Source organism: Zingiber officinale, chromosome 5B (genome assembly GCF_018446385.1).
Source record: "Zingiber officinale cultivar Zhangliang chromosome 5B, Zo_v1.1, whole genome shotgun sequence".
In the NCBI taxonomy this organism is placed as follows: Eukaryota; Viridiplantae; Streptophyta; class Magnoliopsida; order Zingiberales; family Zingiberaceae; genus Zingiber; species Zingiber officinale.
The window spans coordinates 20666155-20686894 of NC_055995.1; the positions used below are offsets into that span (position 1 = coordinate 20666155).

At 33.6% G+C, this 20740-nt stretch overlaps 3 protein-coding genes across 4 annotated transcripts; all 3 read left to right on the forward strand.

The window, feature by feature from the left end:
* Nucleotides 1-1889: 1889 nt before the first annotated feature.
* Nucleotides 1890-8514, forward strand: LOC121984218 (LIM domain-containing protein WLIM2b-like). The gene is made up of 5 exons (XM_042537043.1): nucleotides 1890-2239; nucleotides 3895-3994; nucleotides 4076-4107; nucleotides 4229-4318; nucleotides 8115-8514. Exons 1-5 carry the CDS (start codon nucleotides 2099-2101, stop codon nucleotides 8322-8324), a joined length of 573 nt encoding a protein of 190 aa, XP_042392977.1. The 5' UTR covers nucleotides 1890-2098; the 3' UTR covers nucleotides 8325-8514.
* A 928-nt stretch (nucleotides 8515-9442) lies between these two features.
* Nucleotides 9443-13466, forward strand: LOC121984219 (protein SSUH2 homolog). 2 transcript variants are annotated; one of them, XM_042537045.1, is made up of 7 exons: nucleotides 9443-9577; nucleotides 9671-9883; nucleotides 10352-10448; nucleotides 11013-11344; nucleotides 12032-12173; nucleotides 12262-12387; nucleotides 12953-13466. In XM_042537045.1, the coding sequence occupies exons 1-7, from the start codon at nucleotides 9550-9552 to the stop codon at nucleotides 13332-13334; spliced, it is 1320 nt and encodes a 439-aa protein (XP_042392979.1). In that variant the 5' UTR covers nucleotides 9443-9549; the 3' UTR covers nucleotides 13335-13466. The 2 variants fall into 2 exon arrangements, with proteins under 2 accessions (XP_042392979.1, XP_042392980.1); XM_042537046.1 differs by having other exon boundaries at nucleotides 10358-10448.
* Nucleotides 13467-14848: 1382 nt separating this feature from the next.
* On the forward strand, nucleotides 14849-19933 carry LOC121984222 (mitochondrial import inner membrane translocase subunit TIM10-like). The gene is made up of 6 exons (XM_042537049.1): nucleotides 14849-14938; nucleotides 15268-15336; nucleotides 17218-17270; nucleotides 18759-18797; nucleotides 19028-19097; nucleotides 19587-19933. The coding sequence occupies exons 2-6, from the start codon at nucleotides 15295-15297 to the stop codon at nucleotides 19635-19637; spliced, it is 255 nt and encodes an 84-aa protein (XP_042392983.1). The 5' UTR covers nucleotides 14849-14938; nucleotides 15268-15294; the 3' UTR covers nucleotides 19638-19933.
* The last annotated feature ends 807 nt before the right edge of the window (nucleotides 19934-20740 follow it).

Genomic DNA, 20740 nt, shown 5'->3' on the forward strand with positions numbered 1-20740 from the left:
TCTTGCAATGCAATGTAACTGAGATTCAAACGGTGGATGCTCGAAAGTTTACTAAATGCTTTTACCGCACTAGAATAATACAACTGACATAATCTAAACTATGTGGCAAAAAGGTGATTCGCTCGCCCCAGTACCCCTACTAACCTGTTCCTAGGTCAATACGGAGAAGGTAAATCAAAGATGATTATTAGCCATTAGTGCAAGCGGCCAAGACATGAAAAAAGGCATGCTTGGACGTGCCGAATATCGACCATAAAATCTCATATGAAAATATTTCATGTCTTAACCATCGTACCGCACCCTCTCAGGGACTAAATAATAATAAGAATAGCCGAAAACTATGATTATGAAAATTACATGATCGATATTGGTGGCAGAACTCATAATAAAATAACAGTAATTAAAAGTTGTAAGAGGAATTGATTCTTAATTAATTATCTTGTGAAATTTTCCATAAACAAGGCTACAACTCATTTAATAATCACCAATACTGTTACGGGTGATTGATATTATTTGACCAAAAACATAATTAATATTAATTATATGACCGAAACGTGAATTGATGACTAAGAGAAACTTAATGACCAAAAATTGCAGCTACGAAGAGAATGAAGCAACATTTAGAAGCATTAACCCACTCCGAGGATGTATCAACAAATCTATAACTAACATATAAAGTACCATCAATGAGACGTCAACTTAATTGATCGATATCTTATACCATTGATCTTACAATTTGTACCATAGTGGAATTAAGTAAAGATTAGCAGCAAGTAAATCTATGATTATTAGAGAATAATCACCTGCCAAATTTGATTAAACCAAAAAAAACCTTTCTAGTTTTTCATGCTTCAAATTTAAAACTCATGTGTATATATATACAACATACGACTTGCCTCCCACTTCTCAATGCACTCAATAGTTTTAGTATTCGAAACATCGGGTGTCCTTCCTTGTATCTTGATTAGCCAAATAGTATTTCCTTTAAGGGGCCCAAATGTTTCACACAAATCACGGTATATTTTTCTATTTTTTTTATAATTTAAATATCTAATTATTCAAATTGATTAATTATGGAGGCAATGTGCTATATAGAATCACAGTCTCTTTCTATATTTTTAAGAATACTTAAAGTTTTATTAAGAGAAGTTTTAAAAAATATCAATTAAATTTTTTACTAGATAAACTAAAATTACACTTTGCCTTTCATAATTTTTAAAATTCTAATTTAGTATTATGCTTTCATTTTAACCCATACTTTTCATTTTTCTTCATTGACTCCTCGAATACTAAACTCTGAAACTATAACATTGATTTAGATCAGTTCAAAGTGTATAAATTTTATACATAAATCTTATAAAAAATTTTTGGCCTTACTAACAAATTACTGTGCATGATCTATTCAAAAATTAATTGAAATTTTATAAATAAAACAAAAGATTATTTACTTAAAAATATAATTAATTATGAATATTTATTTGTAAAGAGGAACAAATTTAAATCATGACATATCAAATTGAATTTATTATATTTAGAAAACTTTAAATAATAATTTGATCCTTAAAATTTTATTAATATAGTATTTTTCAAAGACACAAAACCTCCGTGAGAAGAAAATGCCATTCCAGCTTGTCCGCGGCCTGTCTCCGCGATCTCGTCTTCTGGAACGACGCCAGCCAATCAAATTCGTTGCATTTCTCCCCGTTTGTTCTCAATCACAGTTCATTTAGTTTGCCTCCCAAATGCCAGGAAATGAGACTGCGCTTAACGGGTGAGCCCAAGTTTAGCTACGTGCCCGACTCCTAGTGGCCCTTCGTCTCCATTTACCAACAGGGCGATATAGCGGATCTCAGGTAAAGCCTGCGCGTCTACTTAATTCATTGTCTTCAGTCCTCTCACCCACGTCTCCATCCCCGCTGCTATCGCTTCCCCCGTCCCTTTCTTTTCCCTGTCCTTTCTCTTTCTTTCGTGTTTATCGACTCCGGCTGCGGGGGACAGCGGTGAGATCCCGATTTGGGCTTCGATTCCTTGCGGGATCGATCGGCCGGCGTCGGAGTCGGGGACGGAGGCGTTATATTGGTGAGGACAGAGGCGAGATATGTCTTTCAATTTCACTGGCACGCAGCAGAAATGCAAGGTCTGCGATAAGACTGTCTACCTGATGGATCAGCTGACCGCCGATGGCGTCGTCTTCCACAAGTCCTGCTTCAAGTGCAAGCACTGCAAAGGAACCCTCACGGTGCCGTCGCTCGTCTCCGTTTGTTTTATTTTATTTAGCTTTTTCTCCTCTGGGATTTGAGTTCATCTTCAGAATAACGTAACGTTTCTTGTATGATAGCCCGCGTAGAAGTAACGAGTTTGACTAAGCTAACCTCGTCTGATTTGACTCAATAATTGGGAAAATGTGGACTCATGATCAAAGATAGATGCCGCGAGTTTGTACTCGAGCTAGTTCTGCATCGATACTATTTGATATTCGGTTTTTATTTCAGACTGAAAGCGAAACAGTTTGACCTCCAAATCTGTTACAGTGCTACTAAATGTAATTCAAAGACATGTTTACTCTCTAAAACTTTTGCTACGAATTCTTGGTCATACGAATTAGTTTCCTTTCTAAATCTATTGCAACATTTTTTTTTTTTAATTTTTTGATCTATTTTCTTATATGGAGCAAAAACTTGTTAGGGTTAATCTGATCTGGTAGAGTTTCCAGGTGCAGGAACAATATGACAAGACTTGAGATACGAACCAAATCTAGAACTATTATTTATGGACAGCATAGAACAACCAAGATAAATGTTCAAGTTAGAACTCAGAGTCCGCGCTGTGAATATTTAACAGCAAGGAGAAATTGCTGAATGCTGAGTGATACATTAATAGTATAGGGATAAAATGGAACTCCTAAGTCAGAAGATAGGCCGTGACACACATCTGTTTCCAGTTTATGTTGATAATGAAAGACATTTTGCATAATTGCTTTATCTACACTTTGGCCCCTTTGCCATTGTAAGTGTTGCCGCTGTATGGGAAGCTTACAAAGCTTCGTCTCCACTGGTTTACAATGCCCTTAGTTATGAGACAGTATTGTAGTGTTTGCTAATCATGTTTTTCAAGATGGGAATTCCCATGCTAAATTGGGTAAAATTTCTGTGATCCTTTTTATTTAGGGAATGCATGGAAACTGCAGAAGTAATGATTATTAAGTGGAATAGCTTGTCTGCTGTTTATTTTGCTCTATCTTTCTGCTTTAGTTCTTTAAGATAAAATAGATTGATCCATGATCCATCAATGCATTAATACAAACACTACAATATGATTATGTTACATAACTACAAATAAAATTCATATCTTGTAAGCAACCTTCAGGATACATTTTAGGATAGTCAGACATTTGAACATCAAGGTGATACGATCTGCAGAAGTTTCACTGCGAGTTGGGTTTGGATCTTATTTAATTCTTTTCCTTATCTCAGGATGTATTCCACGTCCCCAATCATAAGAGACGACTTTAATAAATAAAAATTTAGGCACTGGTCTTTGTCATTCAATTTTACTTCTGGATCTCAAATCCATAGTTAGATGACTTATTGGTCACTGGTTAATGTCAAACTGTTCTGCAAAATTTGATTATCACTTATATTTACTTAACCAAGAAATTCTTAATTTTGTTTTTTTTTCCTTTTCCTTATAACCTACAATATTAGTCTAATTGATGGTGTGATTAATTGCTTGATGAGCAAAGATATGTCGCTTCTATGTGATAAAAAAAATTTAAAAAATAAGCAAATATATATTTATAAATATATACAGTATAATTTGAAATTATTATATTTACTTGAAAATTTGGAACTGAAAAAACAGTTACTTTTCTAATTACTTGTGCTAACCTTTCAGCTGAGTACATATTCATCGATGGAAGGTGTTCTGTATTGCAAGCCTCACTTTGAACAGCTCTTCAAGGAATCTGGCAACTTCAACAAGAATTTTCTGTCACGTGAGGGTTCATAATCAGTTAGAGCTAATCTGATAATACTTGCATATATACCTGAATTTTTGCTTGTTTTTCTGTTTTCAGCTGCAAAATCAGCTGATAAAGCTCCAGAACTGGTTAGTGAAATGTTCCTAATTACTAATTTCTAAACAAAAATTCAAGTCGCTTATCCAGCTTGTTCATAGTCTAACCATTTTTGAATCACTATATAATGTGCCTATCGTATCTGTCATTCAGACTAGATCTCCCAGTAAAGCTGCCAGTATGTTCTCTGGGACACAAGAGAAATGTGCTACATGCCGGAAAACTGCATATCCTCTTGAGAAGGTTGAACCAAATTATACTTATTCCATTAGTTTTGCTTGTCTTATAGTCGAGTGTCACATTTAGTCTGAATTTAACAAGCTTTGCTAGTTTATTCAAATTTCAAATTATGATTGATGACCATTTTTTTATTCAAGCAAATTACCTTTAACAATATGAGATTCTAACACCATGATTTTCCATTAAATATGTTACTAATATTTTCATGCTACAACAACTACCAAATGAAGTTAGATGTCCCAACTATTTAAGGTTTGTGTGATCTTATTCCACCATTGAATTTGACATGTAAGGGTTTTTTTTGAACAAATATTAATTGTGTGGTCATATTTCTTGGTTTCTATTGCTAACTTCAAATGTTCAACATAATCTTAACTGCTTAACTATTATTGTGCTTAATTACCTGTGGTATCTTTATTACTTTCTCCTTGTTCAACAATAAATTCAAGATATATACTTGAAAGACCTATTTCGTCACTACATCAAAATCCCTTATATATTCATTTTGATTTCATCTTTATTGAAATTCCAGTCATTTATTACATTTAGTTGTTAATTTTGAAATCTTTATTTCCAAAATCTTGATTTCAAAATTCAAGTTCATATTTATTCTAACTTATTATAATTTAGCATAATATCATATGCAAATAAAATACAACATGGAGGCTAATGTTAAATACACGATAAGGTCCCTTGTTAGATGTAAAGGTATGAGCACAAATTTATTATTAATTGATGCTAAAAATCAAAAGGGCACTCTTTAGTTTTAAAATCATCTAAAGGATGCTCCTGCTTTTTTTTTTTTGTATTATTTTTTTGATAATTGTAAAAAGGTGCTCTATTACCACTAATATGTCCATTATATCCCTCTTTTTATTGATATGTCCATTATACCCTCTTTATCTTGATTTATTGAAACGTGAACAATTTCATTAAAAAAAGTTCATTTTTATTAGAATTCATTATAATTTTTTTTTAAAATTCTAGATATGCTACAATAGAATACTCACACCTTAGTTAAGGATAATTGCAATTTACACATTATATTCCTAAACAATAAAGGGATCAAGTTCAATGAAATTATTCAATTTTGCTAATTTAAAGTGAAAAAGCCTGCCATGGTCGGATCCAAGCCCAGATGAGAAAAGGTGAGGGTTGCGTTAGGTTGTTAGCCAAACATTGAATTCAGGTAAATGTTCAATAAATGAAACCATCAAATTATTGTGCTAATGTTAGGTTGTTCCTTGGAAGGAATGCGTTGTAGGGTCTAATCGTAACACCTCATCAAGGATTGTTACATCGAGAACTCAGGTATAGTGTTAAATATGTAAGGGTTTACGTTGTAGGGTCCGAATATAACATATCAACAAGGATCACTACACATGAGAACTTGAGTGTAGTGTTAAATATGCAAGAGTTCTTACACACTATAGGTTTGATAAGAACAAATATTATAGGAAAACTAATGTTCTAAGATCTGGAATATGGAATATAGGAACACTCACCAATAAAGCAATAGAGGTAGTAGATACGATAATTATGAGAAACAAATATTATTTTGTGTGTACAAGAGACAATATGGGTATGAGAGAAGGCAGAGATGATAGAAAACTCGGTTTTTAAGTTATGATACAGAGGAGGAAGTAAAATAAAAAATGAAGTAGGTATTGTTGTAAATAGTTCGTTAAGGGATAAAGTTGTAGGAGGAGTTAGAAAGGGGATATGATTATTCTCAAGATACTAGTAGCAAAAGAAACTATTAACGTAATTAACATATATGCACCTCAAGTAGGATTATATGAATACACCAAATCTAAGTTTTGGGACGACCTATATGAGGTAGTACAAAACATGCCGTTAAATGAAATGATTTTAATAGATCTAAATGGGTATGTAGGAGTGAAAAATGAGGAACATGAAAAGTTGCATGGGGGTTATGGGTTTGGAATAAGAAATGAAGAAGAAAAAAATTATATTAGATTTTATGATAGTATATGATCCTATACTAGTTAATATATTTTTTTTAAAAAAAGAGAAGAGCAGTGACCACGTTTAAAAATGAGAATAATAATTACAAATTGACTTTCTTACGGTTAGAAAAATGGATTGAAAAATTTATAAAAATTACAAGGTCATCTCTAGAAAAACTTAACTATCCAATATATGTTAGTACTTAGTAGTGTTGGATATATGCTTTAAGTATGATATCAATAAATAAAAAATATTTATGACTCGAAGGATTAAGTGGTGGAAGTTAAAGGATGGGAAACAAAATATATTAAGTAAAGGATAGGAGTTAAGAGAAATATATGACTCAAATACGACATTGATAGATGATATTAAAATTGAAAATAGTAGTCAAGAGTATATTCGGTGAGTCAAAGGGACGTGTACCACAAAATAAAGAATCTTGGTGGTGGAATAAGAAAATACAAGAGAAAGTGGAAAAAAACCGAATAGCCTATCAGACATTATATACTTGTAAGAATGAGTAAAACTTTTAAAAAATATACAGTAGCTAAAAAAAAGGCTAAAAAGTAGTGAATGAAGAAAAAAATGAAACTTTTGAATGCTTATATTATAAATTAAATACAAAAAAGGGAAAAAAACATTTACAGGATAGGTAAAACGAGAGAAAAGAAGGTAAAATATTTTATCCAACTAAGATGTATTAAAGATAAATGCAATATAATACTAGCAAATGATGAGAAAATAAAAGGTTTAAGTTAACTTAGCTAATTTAAGAACAAGCTTTAATGGGATGCAAAATGGAAAAATAGTTGGACTAGATGATATTCTAATAGATGTATGGAAGTGCCTAGAGAAATAAAGTATTGAATGACTTACAAAGTTATTTAACTTGATACTAAAAATAAAAAAAAACTGATTAATGGAGGGTAAGGATTCTAATTCTCTTATTTTGGGAGTTAAATTTTGGGATATTTAACTAACTTACAAAGAAGAGGTACAAAATTGTATAAATTATAGAGATATTAAACCAATAAGTTATACTATGAAACTTTAGGAAAGAGTAATAGAAAAAGATTAAGTAAGGAGATCATGTTGATCAAAAATTAATTTGGATTTATTTCTGGAAGGTCGATAATAGAAGTTATACATCTTCTTAGATAACTAATTGATAAATATTGGAAACAAAAATAAGATTTACATATGATATTTGTTGATCTAGAAAAAACTTATGATAGAGTGCCAAGAGAAATTATATGGAGAATTCTTGAAAAGAGAATTATTGCCGTAGCATATATTGAACTCATAAGAATATGTATGAAGATGTAACGATAAAAGTAAAGACTTCAGATGGATTAACCGAAGTATTTCCATAAAAATAAGGTTACATTAAGCATTAGATTTAAGTCTCTGTCTTTTACACTAATCATGGAAGAATTCATTGGATATATGTAAGACGTGGTATCATGGTATATACTATTTGTAGATGACATTGTTTTGTTAGATGAGACACATGAAGGAGTAAATATTAAACTCGAATCTTTGCGGAAAACAAGGGAAGTGAGAGGTTTTAGACTTAGTAAAGACAGAATATATAGAATTTAAGTTTAGCAACGTTAAACGTAATGAGATAATTGTTAAGATAGAAGATGATGAGTTGTTTAGAACCAAAAATTTTAAGTATTTAGGATGTTTTTTTTTGCATAGGACAATTTAAGTTTAACATTGTGTTAAACGTATTTTTCATCTAATACTTTTTTTTCTTCTATGATAAAACCTTTATCTTCTCATATTTAATATGCTCTGGGTGGTTGTGGTGTAATTTCATCAGGTAACTGTTGAAGGACAGGCATTCCACAAGTCCTGTTTCAAGTGTTCTCATGGAGGTTGCTCGATCACCCCGTCCAACTATGCAGCCCTTGAAGGGATCCTCTACTGCAAGCATCATTTCTCCCAACTTTTCAAGGAGAAGGGGAGTTATAACCATCTTATCAAGTCTGCCTCAATGAAGCGCAGCCCAGCAACTGCCCCAGATATTTAGTATCAGTTAGATGTTGCGGCTATTTATACTGCAATAGAGTTTTTATCTCATGTTTAGTATCTGTTAAGATACTTACAGCCATGTTGTTGTCCATTGTTGTTGTAGCTCTTTTGTTCTGTCGACTCTGTAGCAAAACTTGACCCAGAGAAGCAAGTCCTATGTTTTAATCAAATGATATTTTACTCGGAAACTTTCTCATTTTGCGTGCTTAATATTTGCTCTAATTTTCCCATGTCTTTCTTTATGGTATGATTTAATCTGTCATTCTGTTGTTTTTGGTTTTTTGAATTTTTAATTCAAATATTAAGTTTTTATCTTAAATTTTATATTTTAAATAAAAAAACTATTTATGAGTTAATCTATCTTTTTAAAAAATTTAGATATTAAAATAAATAAATAAAATTTATCCTTAAAATATTAAAATATTTAGAAAAGAAAAAAAAGAATGAAAAGGTGAAAAAGAGAAGAAAATAAATTTTTTAAAATAGTTGATATAATGTATAATGAAAAATAATAGAAAATAACTATTTAAATTTATTTTAAATTTTAAAGATATTATAAAAAAAAATGATAAGGATATTGTAACTATCAAATTATCCACTACGGAGTAATTCCATTTTTTTTTTCTTTGCACAAGTAAGTTGAAGGATATGTTATAATTCTAATCAACATTTAAATAGCTTTAGTTAATATTTGAATAATTTTGGCTAAAATTATTATAATAAGTTAATAACAATATTAGACCTATGGAATGAAAGAAAAGATAATTAAAAAAAATGGAATGACTTTTTTAAAAATATTCTTTAATACTCTTAATGCAATTTCTCCTATGGACCCCGTCGCGGTAGCTGGTAGGTCCCCAACGGAAAATCATGCACTCATGCTCCTACTTAGCCACTAAGAAAAAGAAAAATTAGAAAACTCTCAAACGGAAAATGTTAAAAACTCGCTCCCAAATAATCCACGCCCCAACACCACCTACGATCTTCTATCGTCCTATTTGGCGGCATATGCAAATGCCACGTTAACCCTGAAGGTAGTTTCGGCTCTGTGCTCCAAATTGTGCGTATTACGGGCTGGAAATTGTGGGCCTCCGACTCGACGAGACAATTTCATGGACGACGACGAACTATAAATACCATCACTCAGGTGGTCAATTTCCTTCGACTTCAACTCGATCTTCCCCCTCCGCGCTTTGCTTAGCAGATACTCTTCGATTTCATCAATGGAGCAGCAATCTCTGCTTGCATCAGGTACAACTCTATCTCATCTGCCCTCCCTATCAAAGATCCATTTTTTTGTTTGTTTTTTCACCTTCAGTAATCAACGATGTCTGTGTCGGAAAGGCGAAGCGGAAGGGAAGGGAGAGGAGTCTTGGAGGTCGTACCAGTTCGTAGGGAGGAGTCCCTCCCTACACGTACCTCCCTCGTCCGTCGCCGCTGGAGAGGTGTTGAGCGTCGACGAGATTCGTGCCGCCTCCGTCCTCTCTTCTGATCATTATTACCCGCCTTCAATCCATGGTGCTCTGGTGGGATCGCCCGAACCTGATGATCCCCAAGGTACTTGCTTTACAGTTTTGGCTGTAGGGGTTGTTTACTTTCTTGTGCCCGTTGATTTCAAAAAATTGTACTGAAATCCCTTCCTCGATTAGAATTTTTGTCAATGCTATCTACGAATTAGGGCTTGTGGTTCTCTTTTGAAAGTACTTAACATTCAGGTAGCTTTCCCCCTTTCTTATTAAGCAATGCAACTCCAAAAAGAAGGCCTTTTAAAAGAAAAGCCTCCAAAGAGAAGGAAGATTCTTTGATCCATAGACTTGTAGTCTGCAAATTTTGTTGACCGCACTCTTATTTCAATTGAATTTTGGTTTCTTACACCAGTTGACCCTTTGTTTTTTTTTAAATGCAGCATGCCCAATTTCTAGATTTACACTACATTAAGCCTATGTTTTTTGGCTTGATGTAAAGTCTTTTTCTCATTTATCCTAATATTGAGAGATCTATTTAATATAACTAGTCTTTCCTTAGGTGCAGTTATCACAACTCAAGCTCTTGTACCTCAGGTTGTACCTCAGGGAGGGTACGACGGGTACTCTGGTGGTTACAGCTCAAAAGAACTTGGGAGGTCAGTTCAGCAGCTTTTCTTTTAGATCTTCCAGAATGTTTAAGTCATGTTCGTTTGTTCAATTTTCTATTTTTCTAATTCTCATGTGGTACTTGATAGGGGAAAAACAATATCTCCTCCTGTTCTGTTTTCTTTTGAAATTTTTTCTAACTGAAAACGTCAATTTTTCTGCTCCTTTACATCCCAAAATTAAGTAAAATCTTTCATTGATCTTCTCAAACGTTTTTCTCCAACAGAATTGCTTATTCTCTTCGGATTTTTCATCTTTCAATATGTTAGTGTCCATGTATGAAGTTCAGAACACAATAATATTGCTGAAGAATTTATACCTTTGTCCTTAACGTTCCCAAACCTAATCTAATAGCAGAATATCACTACTAGTTATTTGGAAATTTTTTCTCATATAAGTTATGTCATTTTGGGTCTCATCTATTTGTTGTCCGTTCAATATACAGTATAAGATTTTTGACAAGACCAACTTATGGCCTGTTCCCAGTCATAGATAGTAATGTCTATAATGTGCTAGCAAGAGATGATATTCTGACTGCCTAATTCATTTTACAGACAAATTCTGGATGAAGTGGAAGTGCGACAGTTACTTATTGATCATGTTGGGCATAGCTGTTGTTGGGGAAACCAACCTGCCCGAAAGTGGAAAATATCCTCTATTGATGACTGTAATGTATATGTTGGGACTCTAGAAACTTTTATAGAGGAGAGAGAAACTATTGAACAAAAAGAGCCATACTTGGGAGGCAAAGTTGACGGTAAAGAGGAAGGCCAGGAAACTGGGGTTTGGGAACTGGATTTGAGGTCTGAATTTCCAATTCTTTTTGTGCCACATAAAGAAACCAGAGTTAATATGCCCCATTCTGAAGCTGTTGAGAAATGCTGTGGTAAGTTCTAATGAAATGTCAGTTGTGCCTTATGATTTTCTTTAAAGTCAATGGTTATACTGGGAACAAAACCCGCAAATGTGCATTTTTGAAATTCAAACACTAGTCCACCAGTTTTTGATTAGTTATTAGCCAGTAGATCTTTGCAAACTGAAAATGCATTTTGTTAATTCCTTTACATATAGATTATCCTTGAGCACTTTCTTTTGCTTCCAAGTCTTCAACCTTTTCTTACCAATACATGCTTTGTACCAAATTTTCTTTGTAAATTATACCTTGACATTCAAGTGATTTGCTTTACTCTGTACATACTATGTATTTCATCTTATGGTTAGAGCTTAGATGTACCTCTTTTTATATATGGTAATGCATGTTCAAATGACCTCCGATCTTCCACCAGACTTCAAAGAACAATTAAAGTGTAGGGAAACTGCTACTTTTCTAATTCTAGTCACTTGCCAAACTAGTGGGTGGTAGACTCTTTACCTAAAAGCATTATGATAAACTCTTCAAAAGTCATATCAGACTACAAAACTTAGTTAATACCCTCTTGATAGTAGCTTTTGTTAAAATAATTCTTTGATTTCTAGTTCCATTCTGTTTACTTGATATGATTTGCATTATCTCTGTCATATGAATTACCATAGTATTCTTATTTGCTTAAATTTGCATTGTTGAAACTGGAAGAGTGTGATGGTCGAGGACAAATTCCCTGCCCTACTTGCAATGCTGTTCAAAAAAGTGGTTTTTATCTAGAAAATAAGATGACTGAATGCCCCTCTTGTTACGGAAGGGGACTAATTGCTCATAAAGATGGATCTGATACAATGTAAGCCTGCTGAGCATTCTTCCTTTTGAGTATCTATTAATTTTTTTTTATAGCCTTTGAGTACTTACTATTATGAAGATCATGACAGATGTACGAAATGCTCTGGTAAGGGAAAATTACCGTGTGGAACATGTTGTTCACGTGGGCTTGTAGAATGCCAGCTATGTGCTGGACAAGGTTCTCTCATCACACACAACATTGCACTGGTCAAATGGTATGTTTACAACTGATGTTAATTTGTTTGAATGCTTATATATGTGTCTTTATTTTATTTATTGTCAAGTTTAAGCTTGCTCAAGAATTTATAAATATCATTGTACCTCCCTAATGGATCTATGGCGCTTCAGAATGAACTAGGAAGATGCTTGGACGTCTTATTTAGCACAAGCCTTAATGAGCCATTGAAGTTTGGTTTTTTATTTATTGTTTTTCTTTAAAAGAAATTGTTGCTAAAAGTAGTTATTTAGAAAATAAACCCTGGTTGGTAAATCTTGCACTACCTGCCTCTACAATATGAGAGAGTTGCCTTCAGATCTATGGAGTTGGGGACTTGCACTTTTAGATTTGCTGCGTTAATTGTTAAAGAGATAAAAGTTGCTAGATTTCCTATAAGTTCTTTCTTCTCAATAAAAGAGTAATCACCTTCTTGAAGTCGGCTTTCACATTTGTTCTTCATACTGTTTCCTCGAAGTTGGCTTTTCGAGGATGCCCCAGATGTCATGCTCCAAGAATGCGCCAGAATTAACCAATTCACCATACATTGGTTGTATCATATGCAGGAGGACACTGTCCAATCGGAAAATTAGTGCCACCAGCGCTGCAGCATCAGTACCAGGCGAGGTGTTCCATAGAGCCAGGGGGGTTCAGCTGTGCAACATCCACGCATACCAATGCACCCCTGCCTTCTTTGCTGATTCGTATCAGTTGAATAGGTTCTCCTCTGAAGTCGTTGCCAATCGGTCTCCTGTTCCTCCCTCGGCGAGGGTCATCTGCGAGAGGCACATTATCTCCGTCGTACCCGTCACTCGTGTTACAATGGCCGACCGCAATTGGTCCTTCAGCTTCTACATAATTGGGTACAGCAGGGAGGTTTTCATAAGGGACTACCCTACGAAGTTCTGCTGGGGACTGTGTTGCTGCTTTGACTGGCTGAAAGGTTAGAGTTTCTGAAGCAGAACTTGAAAGGAAATATAAATCGAGAGATACAAATTATGTATGTGATACGAAGAGTCTAGATTGAAGTTGTTTGTATCCAAAGTATTTCCAATATAATAATTGTCTGTTTGCATTTTATTTGTATAGTTATTTTTGAGTTTTAAAATAATTTCACATTTAAATTTTAAAAACCTATGCATACTCCAAATTAGTGTACCACATAATCCAAGTTATCGAATACCTTGCAAAATTACTAAATTAAGTATCCAATTTCATTTTTCCCATTCACATTCGCCAACTAATCAATTGTTATAGTGCAGTAATCATTTGGATATTGTTCCTCAGTACATTGATCATGCCCTTGCGGGTTAGTTGAGATGGTAAGTGGTAAGGTTGATGCCACATAAGGTTTATAGGTTGATTCTCGGGGTTGGCGGGGTATAAATCCTTGTAACCCATGTAAATCTCACCCCACCTGTCACTTGCCTTCTTAGTTACTGTAATTTACTGCATTCGTGTTGATTTTGGGGTGGACTGCGGGGATGTTGGGAGCGATCGTATTCACCTTTGATCATGAAAATTACTCTTAAAAAATAAGAACAACTATTGTAACACAGGACCGGGTTCATGTTAAAAAAACTCAAAAAATGAATTTGATTATGCTAAAAAAAAATTACCATTCTCAATGTAACATATCAAAATTATATAAGAGGACATGAATAAAATCAGAAGAACTAGTCAAATATCTAAGATTTAATTTTACATTATTTTAAGTCCTCTAGTTTCATCAGTCGATTTTTATCGAAATTGACTAATGAACTTAAAAAGTTTTGAATGATATTAAGTCATGTTCTATAAGTTTATTTAGTTATCTTGATTATATCCATATGTATCATATTAAGATTAATAATTTTTTAAATATGAATTAAAATTTTTAATCGATTGTTATAGGTAACTGTACTAATGAATAATATCTGAATCAATTGTAGCAATCGGTTCGAGAAAAGATAAAAATGGAATTGAGTAATTTGAAAAATTGAATAATGCTAAATGTCTAGAATATGATAAGCCAAAATACACTTTATAAATTATTATAAAAGATAGTTTAGCAATATCATTTCTATATATTAATTATATACATTTATTATAATTCAATTGTGGCCAGCTTCTAGCGAGATAGATTTATCGTTAAAAATGATCCGTGTGATTTAGATATTTGATAATTTTGACGAGGTAACGTTGTTATTATGTGACCAAAAGATCACGAATTCAAATTTTGGAAACAATTTTTTGTAAAAAAGTAAATAAGATTATGTTTTTTTTGGAACCCCATATGACAGAGTTTGTACATCATACTGTCCTTTATAATTTTGACGAAGGAGTTTAGTAAAGGGCCCTTTATTGTTTAAAATAACTTGGTTAATGATTAGACGGTAAAGTGATAATAAATCGAAAAGGGGCATTTTGGTAATAAAGGTAAAGAACGTGGGCGTTTACGAAATTTTAGCTGCCCTAGAAGGCTAGAATTACTTGGGGGACGCCTTCCAAGCTACTACCGACTCTCTCGGCGCTTCTGCCCGCTCCTTCCTACGCCAGTCATTTCTTCTTTTGTAAGTCTACTTCGATCTTTGTTTTTTCTTCTCGAGAGTAAAACGTTGCAATGGCATGAGCAGCAGCGACTCCTCTTTGTTTGATCGTCGTTAAGAGTATCTAAATATGCTCTTTAAGCTCAATCAGACTCGTCTTATTTGCTTGAAGTTTGGTTCTAAGGGCTATAGTGTATTTGGTTCTCGTATTCTGTTTCAATTGGTTTTATTTTGTCCATTTTATTTATTTGGGGTCCATTTCATGCTTTATTAATTTATTTTTCTTGGCGATTTGTCGTTCATTTACCTCATCAAGATTAAAGCTTAAAATTCTTTGGTGATCTTTCTCTCAGGAGTCAGGATCTTCAACAAGTTTCTCAATGGCCGCCAACAATGTCGCAGATAATATTGGAAAGGAGCAGGTATGGAAACGGTGCTTTGTAGATTACTGAGAACCCTCCTCATTTTCTTCAGTGGAACGAATAGATAACAGTAAGAATCTAGAGAACCGTGGTGGAAACAATTTTTTTGTGCTCTTAGTATATATACACTCTTCTGAATACGTTATCTTTGTTTTCTGCAAATTATTTTAAGGTCAGTTTCATTGTCTAGTATTATCTAGTATAGGTTTACTGTAAAACATTTTTTTTCCTTATGGGGAATCTACCGCATTGTTTGGTTTTATCATTATATTATTAATATTAAGTGTTTTTACCATTACAAAACAAACGAGTATTTTGATTTATTCAAAATTGTAATGTGGTTTATTAGTAGCTGACTGTTCTAAAATAGAATGAATCTTTCGTTATATCTCTAATTAAATAACTCTCCTCATTAATTCTGATAAGGTGGGATAGGACAAATTCAATATAGTATTCATAGTATTTAATTAATTAGTAATTATAGAATATTTCTTTTATTTTGTTATAATAGGATGAAACTTGGGGCTTGTTTCTTTCTATAACAGAAACATAACCTTGTCACTTCAATTTGGTGCAAGCAGTTTTTTTATACGTTCTTAGCTGTTCCTTGACCTTATCTTGAGGTTATGCTTATGAAGCATCCTGCGTTATGTAACATTAAGAAAAGGTAGAACTTTACAGAACAATGTGATACTAGCCAATTCTGATTCCTATATGTATGATGATGCACATGAAAAATTCACTCAAGATAGACTTTGATAGGCATATCCATGAAGGATTAAGTCTCCATAAGGTGGGCTAATATGAGATTAATAACAACACATAACAATTTTACCATTAAGGAATTAAACCTCAATTAAGTGATCTAATACTTTAAGTATGGAGGGGTTTAGGTTATTGGATGTGGATTCAATATGTAGATCCAATAACCAGTTCATTAACATTAATGGGATGTTAATGGGTTATGGACTTTAAGTGAATAGTCTCGGGATGGGCCAAGGTATATAAGGAAGTAGGTCAAACTTGATTTGGACATCTTGACTTTGGGTTCTTCTTCTTCTTCCTCCTCCTCTCTTTCCCGTTGAGAAGGCACTCTGGTTGTTGCCCATTCTTGTAGAAGACTTCCGCTATGCTTGCAGGAATTCATATGGCGACAAGTAAGAAGCAATGATTTTAGCGATGGATTCAGGTTAGCCATTAGTTTGCCATTGCATTCAATTTCAGTTTTGCCTTATTCGATTTAGGTAGCTAGATCCTTTAAATGATGCATCATATGGTTTTGTTTCGATGTATCGCTATTGCTTTCAATTCAGGCTTTTGTTTATGGCTATTAGAGAAAGCCAATAAATTGTAGAAAATCTTTATATTCCAAACAATAATTCAGCGGAACAAATAAATAATTTCTTTCTCTTTCTGCAATTAAATGAGCATACAAACCAATCAATATCGAGTTAAGTAACAGAAATATTTGCTGTCAGATCTCGTGCCTTCACTTGAGAAAAAACAAAAAAAAAAACCTTAATTTTCTTTTCCACTTCTCTCTTTTTGTCCGCCTCTCTCTTTTGCCATTTCTCTTTTTTTTTCTCATCTATTTTCTTTAGGGCTTTATGTATATATATAAGATACGCTGCCTTAATTTATTTTAGTTTTTAAACAGTGGGTCCCTCCACCTTCTCGTGGAAGGGACCACACCAATAATGCTCATATTATGTTCAACATTTCTTCATTAATCATCTTTTACCGTTATAATAAATGCGCAGATACCATGTTTTTACCTTGTATTTGCATCTTCCAATTATACATTTGTACGTTTTGGTATCATGTCTAATTTTGCTTTTTCTCAAGTGACTTGCTGTGCCAACCTGACCTAAAAATGTGCAGATACTTGAAATTGCAAAGAGCGAAATTGAGCTGAAAGTGGATCTTTTCAACAGGTATTACCTTCTGATACAAATATTTGCATCAAGATGCTATTGTTAAAGCTCCCATGGCCTTGCAAGTTTCATCTATGGGTCTCTGAAAACAGAATTATGCCTAAGTATGCTGCCAATTTATTCACACTTTTATGTTCTTTTGTTTCCCTTCTTTCTTCATTGGGCATAAGGCTTTTCTCTAGTGCCATGCTTCTTTTTTTGTCCCTATTATTCGTGACTCCGCAACGCAAGTTGGAAGGTTAGTTTGCATATGAATAAGATCCTATTGTTCATGAGTCTGCAACCCATGTTGGAAGGTTTGCTTGCATACACATTAGATCCTATTATTGTTCATGAGTATCCAGCCCAAGTTGAAAGGCTTGTTGGCATACACATAAGCTGAGCTGATTCTTTGCTTAGATGACTTGATACATGTTTGCTTTTGCTGGAAACAATCTGATTCCTGTTCTACTGCTTCTTCTGTTAGCTTTGGAAGGTCTTCCAGATCTTGAATTTGTCTCAGATTTTCCAAACAGTTCCATTTGCTTCTCAGCAAATTTGCGGATTGCAGTGTAAAATCATTCATCATACGGATCCCTCTAGGATCTGGAGCATCCCCTTCATCAATCCAACAGCTTTGTTGGGCTTATGATGGGGCCTGAAGAGTGTCTGCTGGTATTGGGTAGGTGGCAATTGGGACCAGCAACATCCCTAGCAAGGCCCAAGGATATACCAATTTAATCATCCTTTTGTTTTAATCACATAGTACTTACTATATTTCTTGAAGAGCTTATGTGGCTTACAAATTCCTTTTCCCCCTCTCAAGGTATTTTGGCTTGAGGCAAATACATATTTATCCTTCAAAACTCTGAAGTATCGTATTTTTTCTTTAGCATAAACTTATATTCCATATTTATCTTCTAGCTCTGGATCCAGAATAATCTTTGCTAACCTGAACTGATGAAAAATCATGGTCACGGGTGTTAGATTAATTTATACCTAAAATGCTTTTATTGTTCTTTTGGTATTTGGTTAATTTGATCTATTTTCACCTCTTTTTTGGATTAGACTTGTTTTAATTATGTTTCTTTGTAGAGTGCCTGTATGTCACCTCAAAACATTGAACAAATATAATAGATCAAAGATAAAATCTAGTAGAAAATATCGGCCAATTTCAAAATTTAGAGACACTTGTGTAATGTTTAAATGCTAAATGACATTTTTGTCAATTATGATATTAAGGAGGAAACTCTCTGTCATATATACACAAGCCTCATCATTGTCATCAAATCATTTTTTTCCCCTACTGCTTGGGTTCAGCTTAACTTTTACAATGATATTTTTGTTAATTTGAAAGGGTAATAAGACTGCAATCATATGTATATATGTACGTGCAAGTAAAATGTTGCTAAGGATTCATCAATAAAGTAATCAATTGATTCAAGTTTATATAATATTTTGCTTTGCAAAAAAAACCATCTGAGTAATCTTTCTTTATTTATGAAACAGACTGACAAACGTATGTTTTGACAAGTGTATTGAGAAAAGGTATGTTATACCTGTCACTAATTATGCTGCCTGCTAGTACTTTTTGTTATGCAGACAAGCTTTTCAAATTTCATCCATTTCAAATAATGATATTATCATCTTGTACCTCTTTTTTCTTCCCGTTCCCTACAGACAAGTACCAGTTTACTTGATGAGAATTGTTTTGCGCCACAAATTAGAATTGTTGTTTTTCTGAGGAAGTAACTAAAGTGATGATATCTTTATGTCAGGTATAAGGAATCTGAGCTAAACATGGGTGAAAACAATTGCATTGACCGTTGTGTTGCAAAATATTGGCAGGCAAGATACTATAGTTATTCATTCTATGCAATGCTTTATATGCAAGCAGCCTTGATGCATACACTTTGCTTAAATAAAAAAAGAAATAGATACATCAAAAATAAATAAAAGTACCTTTAATATATGAATTCATTAGTTAAACTACAGCCAGTGCAATAGAAGGAAAGAAAAGAAACATATTGCAGTTTCTCAGTTAGAATCTGTATTTAGTAGCTGCTGAATGAACAACAAAAGTTATTTATTTTATGCTGAAGCACAACGAAAAGGAATTCAATCGATGCATGATTTTGAAAGGTTAAACTTCAATTTGTTGGACAGTTAGTTCGCTAAATTCATACCTCAGTGTAATTTTCATAGTTGTTTTCCTTTGGAAGAAAGAAAATCAACTTAAGTTTTCTTAGCTGTTGTTTAAGTTTCTGTGTATCAACAACTTCTCTGAAGATTTTATGAAGATAGTAAATGTTAGTCTTTAATATCCTTGTATTTCAGGTGACAAATTTAATTGGGCAACTACTTGGTCCGAGCCAGCCTTCCATGTGAAACATCTTATCTGATTGAGACTGAAATACTATCTGGGTAGGCAACGCACTCAATTTTTGGTGCTAAAACATGTATTGTTTTGCGACATTTTGCTTAACGTCACTTATTTCTTTTCATTGCTTCTATTATAGTTCAGAAGGCCGAATATTGTTTAGTTTCGTATTAAACTATATCACATAAACATGATGATTCATGGTCGTTAACTGGCTGTTGAATGTAATTTTGACATGGCACATGTTGCTCAAGCGCCCTAATTGAGATGTTATACAAGGGAGATGAAACAAAATGATACAATGCAAATCATTGCGGAATGCAATGGAAGCTACCTCTTTATTGTGCCACAGTTTGATAGTAACTTTGTTCCTTTTGAACTCTATCAAGTTGCTGAGCAATGACTAGCTAATATTAGAAGAGGGATTTCCTGGATTGATCAAAGTGTTTTGGGTCCAAAAAACGAAAATCAGAGTTTTGTGGGGCAGTAACGGAGAGGCATATGAACACTCAGGTTTGGAGACCTGTGCCGATGCCAGTTGAAGAGTGTGAAACTATTATCCAAATAAGGCAGTTTATTGATATATAACTTTGGGGATGAAGGCTCATTTCATGTAGAAATTTCTTGATTCAAGCAATTTTTACATGAAGAGTCTTTGTTTAAGTTATCTTTGTAACGAGTTGGCTCATATCTTCACAACTATGAAACCCCCAAGTTGTGCGCTTGTGTTTTGACAATTCAGTTTTTGATTTTTTTTTTTCATCTAGTCTTGCTGTAGTTGTTTCATCTCAGATAATGTGCTTGAGGTAGAAAAACACCTTGGAATACTTACAGTTTGTTAGAAATAAGAGAGTTTGCAGACAAAGTGAGGTGAAATTTCATCTATTGTCTATCAGATTTGAGAGAATTTTGTATTAAGTATGAGCAAGAGCGTGTTCATATTTTTCTGTGCCTTTTATATCAAGTAGGCTGGAATTTCTCAGTGGAATATGCTTTAGATCAATGCCATGCTATGCCATTCATGTTGTCTTATGGATTTTGTCGTGCTGGAGAAAATTGCATTCTTCTTCACAGATTGTGGATTCATAATGAGGGTCTGATCTCGGCATTC

What these genes read in the sequence shown, in the direction of transcription:
- LOC121984218 (XM_042537043.1), top strand. Translation starts at nt 2,099, where the DNA reads ATGTCTTTCAATTTCACTGGCACGCAGCAGAAATGCAAGGTCTGCGAT. An exon ending in ACTGCAAAGGAACCCTCACG is followed by an intron (nt 2,240 to 3,894) that starts GTGCCGTCGCTC and finishes CTAACCTTTCAG; the next exon opens with CTGAGTACATATTCATCGAT. An exon ending in CAACAAGAATTTTCTGTCAC is followed by an intron (nt 3,995 to 4,075) that starts GTGAGGGTTCAT and finishes TTCTGTTTTCAG; the next exon opens with CTGCAAAATCAGCTGATAAA.
- LOC121984219 (XM_042537045.1), top strand. Translation starts at nt 9,550, where the DNA reads ATGGAGCAGCAATCTCTGCTTGCATCAG. An exon ending in CGAACCTGATGATCCCCAAG is followed by an intron (nt 9,884 to 10,351) that starts GTACTTGCTTTA and finishes GTCTTTCCTTAG; the next exon opens with GTGCAGTTATCACAACTCAA. An exon ending in AAAGATGGATCTGATACAAT is followed by an intron (nt 12,174 to 12,261) that starts GTAAGCCTGCTG and finishes AGATCATGACAG; the next exon opens with ATGTACGAAATGCTCTGGTA.
- LOC121984222 (XM_042537049.1), top strand. Translation starts at nt 15,295, where the DNA reads ATGGCCGCCAACAATGTCGCAGATAATATTGGAAAGGAGCAG. An exon ending in ATAATATTGGAAAGGAGCAG is followed by an intron (nt 15,337 to 17,217) that starts GTATGGAAACGG and finishes AAAAATGTGCAG; the next exon opens with ATACTTGAAATTGCAAAGAG. An exon ending in AAAGTGGATCTTTTCAACAG is followed by an intron (nt 17,271 to 18,758) that starts GTATTACCTTCT and finishes TTTATGAAACAG; the next exon opens with ACTGACAAACGTATGTTTTG.